This window comes from Arachis ipaensis, chromosome B4 (assembly GCF_059453495.1).
Source record: "Arachis ipaensis isolate K30076 ecotype BB chromosome B4, ASM5945349v1, whole genome shotgun sequence".
Lineage (NCBI taxonomy): Eukaryota > Viridiplantae > Streptophyta > Magnoliopsida > Fabales > Fabaceae > Arachis > Arachis ipaensis.
The window spans coordinates 131,281,736-131,286,493 of NC_142439.1; the positions used below are offsets into that span (position 1 = coordinate 131,281,736).

General features: G+C 23.2%; 1 protein-coding gene across 1 annotated transcript; it reads left to right on the forward strand.

Annotated features, from left to right (window-relative positions):
- Positions 1 to 345: 345 nt before the first annotated feature.
- LOC107638034 (uncharacterized) lies at positions 346 to 2,327 on the forward strand. Its single transcript, XM_088485133.1, has 2 exons — positions 346 to 810; positions 2,121 to 2,327. The coding sequence occupies exon 1, from the start codon at positions 438 to 440 to the stop codon at positions 795 to 797; it is 360 nt and encodes a 119-aa protein (XP_088341259.1). The 5' UTR covers positions 346 to 437; the 3' UTR covers positions 798 to 810; positions 2,121 to 2,327.
- Positions 2,328 to 4,758: the final 2,431 nt, after the last annotated feature.

Below are 4,758 nucleotides of genomic sequence, written 5' to 3' on the forward strand. Positions count from 1 at the left end.
TTCTTATATAGATATGACTTTAATTTTAATATACTAATATTGTATATCCATTTTTTTTATATAACTATCCAAGTAGTTAATACAAAAAATAATTATTTTTTATAACGTGATATTATATAATTAAATATACATATAAAATTATGTTATATTTATAATATATTAAAATTAAATTTATATAAATATACACAAATACGAATCCCTATTTAATAGTTAATCTTTAATTTGTGTTCAAAGATATTGGGAGGAAAAAAAAAGTTGTTGTGGTGTAGAGAAACGTGTTGAATTGACACATAGTAGTTCTTATATTCTGCCTCAACCACAATTTCCCCTATCATATATAAATAAACCACTACACGAGTAATACTTAATAAGAGGAGAATCTTCACACTTACTCATTATTATTCCACATCCACAAATCATAATCTATCTATCTATCAATGGCTTTGAATAATAAGAGCAATAATCCCAAAAAGAGAAGTGGTTCTTCTTGTTCTTGTTCAAAGAACAACATAGCTGATGCAGCATCATGGTGCTTGGCTTTTGTATTGGTGTCTCTCATATTGATGTGCATGTTCATCAGGGACACTGCCTCCTCCAATAACATGGCTGTGATCAATAATGTGGTGTGTGATGAAATCTATGTGGTTGGAGAAGGAGAGACACTGCACACAATCGGTGACAAGTGTTCAGACCCATTCATTGTGGAAAACAACCCTCACATCCATGATCCTGATGATGTGTATCCAGGCCTTGTTATCAAGATTACACCTTCTCCTCACAACAATATACCTAACTAAAAACCACCAGCAGGTATTCTACCTATTACGTTAATTTCCAAATAATTGTACAACTTAATTATTTTTTTAAGCTTTCAAAATACTTATTATTTGGATTTTTTTATTATAAAATAAAAAATTAAAATTTATTTCCAAAAAAAATTATTACAACTTTAATTTTCAAGATCTAACTTTTTTTTTTGGGGGACAAATTCGCCGCACCAGACGAACTTTATAAGATTCAATAAATTCACCGCTCCCACAATACTGAGAAAAACTTAGGAATTTGAAGTTTGTCGGGAGTGCAATCTCTTCCACAAAATAAGAAAGTTGGATCTCAAAAATTAAAATTTTAATACTCTTTTTTTTGAAAAATAGAATTTTGAATTTACAATAAAAAAATCTCTTATTATTTCTACTATATCCACGACGAACACCGTTTTATCTTTTACAAATATAAAATTAATTTTATTTTGTAAGTAATGTTAGGAAATTAATTTCTTTTCAATCAGTATCAGCTATTTTTTAAATTATTTTATTTATTTTAAATTTTAAATTCTAAAATAATAAATTTTAATTTAAATCTTAAACTTTAAATCACAAATTTAAATTTTAAAATTAATTAATATTAAATAACAAAAATTGATTCTTTATATTTTTTCTTATTGAGTTTATAAATTTTTCAGCATTTTAAAATTTCATTAATAAAAATAGTAGTCTACTATTCTTATTATAATAATAGAGGAATACTAGAGGATTAGCATCATTTATTATTTTTGGTCAACAGTATTAAAAATTTAAAAATATGTTGTTAAATTATTAGCTAGATTAGAAGAATTAAATTAATGATTAAAAATAATAAACAAAACTAATAAATTCTACTGGTTCTTGAACATTTTTCATAATAATAATAATATAACTTTTTAAGATGAAGAAAGAAGGGAGGATATATATATATATATATATATATATATATATATATATATATATATATATATATACTATTAATTATATTAATGAAATTTTACTTTAATTTTTACTATAGAAATAGAAATTTTGTGTATTTAGATAATTATTTTCCGTAATTGGAGAAATGTGTTTTTTTTTTTTTCCTTTAGAAACATAAGTAATTATTAGGCGAACTTCAAGGATGAATACATTTTTTCTTAAATTTTATTTTATAAATATTTACATTTGTAAGATCTTTATAGTAGTGATTTGATTTTTTTTTTTTTTTTTTTTTTTGTGGTGACTTTACCAATTTTGTTGTGACTATAGCATAGATGTGATTAATACATGTAAGTGAATATCTATATATATGTACTTAATATATAATAAATGCAGGAACACAAGAAAGAGTACTTGCATATGTACGGACATCCGTGTCTCAAATGGAAGATTAGAACTGATGTTGTCTCTCTTTATTTTTCGGAAGGGTCGAGGTTGCTTAAAATATCAACTAAGTGTGTTGTGTAGATATAAGTCTAGTTTATATGTACCGTTACATGCAGCTTCTTCGCAATAGCAAGCGCACACAGAAAAAATACCAAACGTTTTAGAGGGTAGTTTCGGTTTTATTTGCTTCTTGTATATGCTACTAAACATACATAATGGAAAAAGAAAATTCCCCTCCTAATAATGATCTTATTAGTCCTTCGTAATCATGCATGCATAATCGTATGTACGAATAGATTTGATTTTTCTGATGGACTTTATAGTTTTGTGAAACTTTTAATTGAGTTCTTATAATTCAAAAATTTGTATTAATTTTTTATAAAAAATATTATGTGTAAATTAAAATCAATCATTATATATTTATGTATAAATATATATTATTTAATTTATTTTTAATATATATTTTATACCAGTAACTAATTTTAGTAGCTAATTTTAGTATATATTTAGTATTGTTGAATTTTTAATTTATACTAGATAAATATGTTTAGTTATTAATTTTTTGAAAAAAACATGATGCTAAAATATTTGTTTCTAGAACATTTCTCAATTCTTCATACATTAAATATAAAAATGAATATTTAAAAATATTTCATATTTTATAATAAAAAAACATTTAGCAAAGACATAAAGACCTAGAAACCAACATTGTAATTAAATAATAATAATAATAATAATAATAATAATAATAATAATAATAATAATAATAATAATAATATAACTTGATAAAATTTTAAAAATCAATATTGTCATATCAACATTTAATAAAATAAGAGTTTTGAACCCCAAAACCAAAATTCACCACCTAAAAACTTATTTAAGCTAATAGCAAATAATTAATTATAAATTATTTTAGAACAGATTAAATAAATAAACTCTGAAAACATACATGCAACTTTGTATATAATTTTTCACAACTAAATACTAATTTGAATGGGAAAAAGAGGAAAAGGAGATTCACAAATTAATATATTTTGATTTATTATTGAAGATTAGTAGTAGTCTTTGAGAAGTTCCATTTATCAATGTTTGAGAGATGGTTTCATACTTTCATATGAAAAATTTGTTCCATGGATGATAGTTAAATATTATTCTTGTCTTTTGATATGAAATTTGGGTTGAAGGAAGGATGTAAAGGCTGAGTTTAGTAGAGAAACTCAGAGATAAAGATTAAAAAATAGAGAGAGTCTGAGAACAAATTAAGTCTTTGTATTGTGTTTGATATAAAATGTATTGAATTATATGTTTGATTTAAGATAAATATAAAAATTGAAAGGCTGATTTAAAATTTGAAAAATTAAAGAAAGTATTTTTAGAAAGTAATGTTATTAAAATTTCAGTCTTTAATCTCAAAAATTTCAGTCTCTTCTTGTTTCTATTTTTTGAAAAAACTAAAATTTTAATTATAATTTCTAACCACTAAATACAATACTAAATTTCAGTCTTCCAATTTTAATTCTAAAACAAATACTACCTAATATCACACCTAAAATTGACCTAGGTATGTTCTAATGCTAAAAATCAAAATAAGAAATGCTGTTTGTGCAAACACCCAAATAGAAGCTTCCAAAAGCTTTCACTGTCGACCAATGAGAATCATTCTCATGATAGCTACCACCATGAAGCTTCTCAGCACTCAATTAACAATTTAACATGTATATCATCGTTCAAGCAATATGAATATTACATTAATTCATTTTTTTAATAAATTTTGATGTTTGTCTTGTAAAACTTTATGGCAGATCTCAGTTTCTCATCTTGATTCTTATCACTATTTTTTAATTTTGAAAAGGAAAGATGGAAGCTTGATTAGACTCCTTTGTAACTATCTACATTAATTTATGTGAATTTATCGTTCATTTTTTAAATTCAGAATAATCTTGTATAAAGTTCAATATTTGTTGATGGATATTCTTCTGAATTCAACTAGAACAAAACATGATTGATGAATTTTTGGTTTCATTGAGCATCGTTATAGCCATATATGACAAAGAATGAACAAATTGAAAATCACAAGACTACTAAATTTCTCTTCTACCATTCAAGTTGCAAATACTAATTGTATATTCAATCTTATTCAACTCTTTCGAGTATGATTGACAACTTGATTCGCAGCGAATCATATTAAAAGTGGAATGAGTTAAGTTACGGGTTTAAGTCTAATCTAACTTGTACCCTTGATATATTATAGTATGTAATTAAAAATTATTATACATATATAACAAAATTGATGAAAATTGAATTCATATCTTTTTATTTTTGTAATTTTAATAAGAATTTTATTATAATTTTATTATTTTTAATTTTAATATGGATTTAATTTTATATTTTTTGTTTTATTAGTATATTTATAAATTATGGAATTATTAAATATTATGTTTGATTGAAAAAATTAATTTGCTGTAGATTAAATTGAATAGAGTTAAAAGTAAAATTTTAGAATATAAATAGAATTAAAATCGAATAAACTAAAATTTAATTTAAAAAAAAATTTATAAATAGAATTAGGATGGAATCTAAGCTCGAT

What these genes read in the sequence shown, in the direction of transcription:
- LOC107638034 (XM_088485133.1), top strand. Translation starts at nt 438, where the DNA reads ATGGCTTTGAATAATAAGAGCAATAATCCCAAAAAGAGAAGTGGTTCT.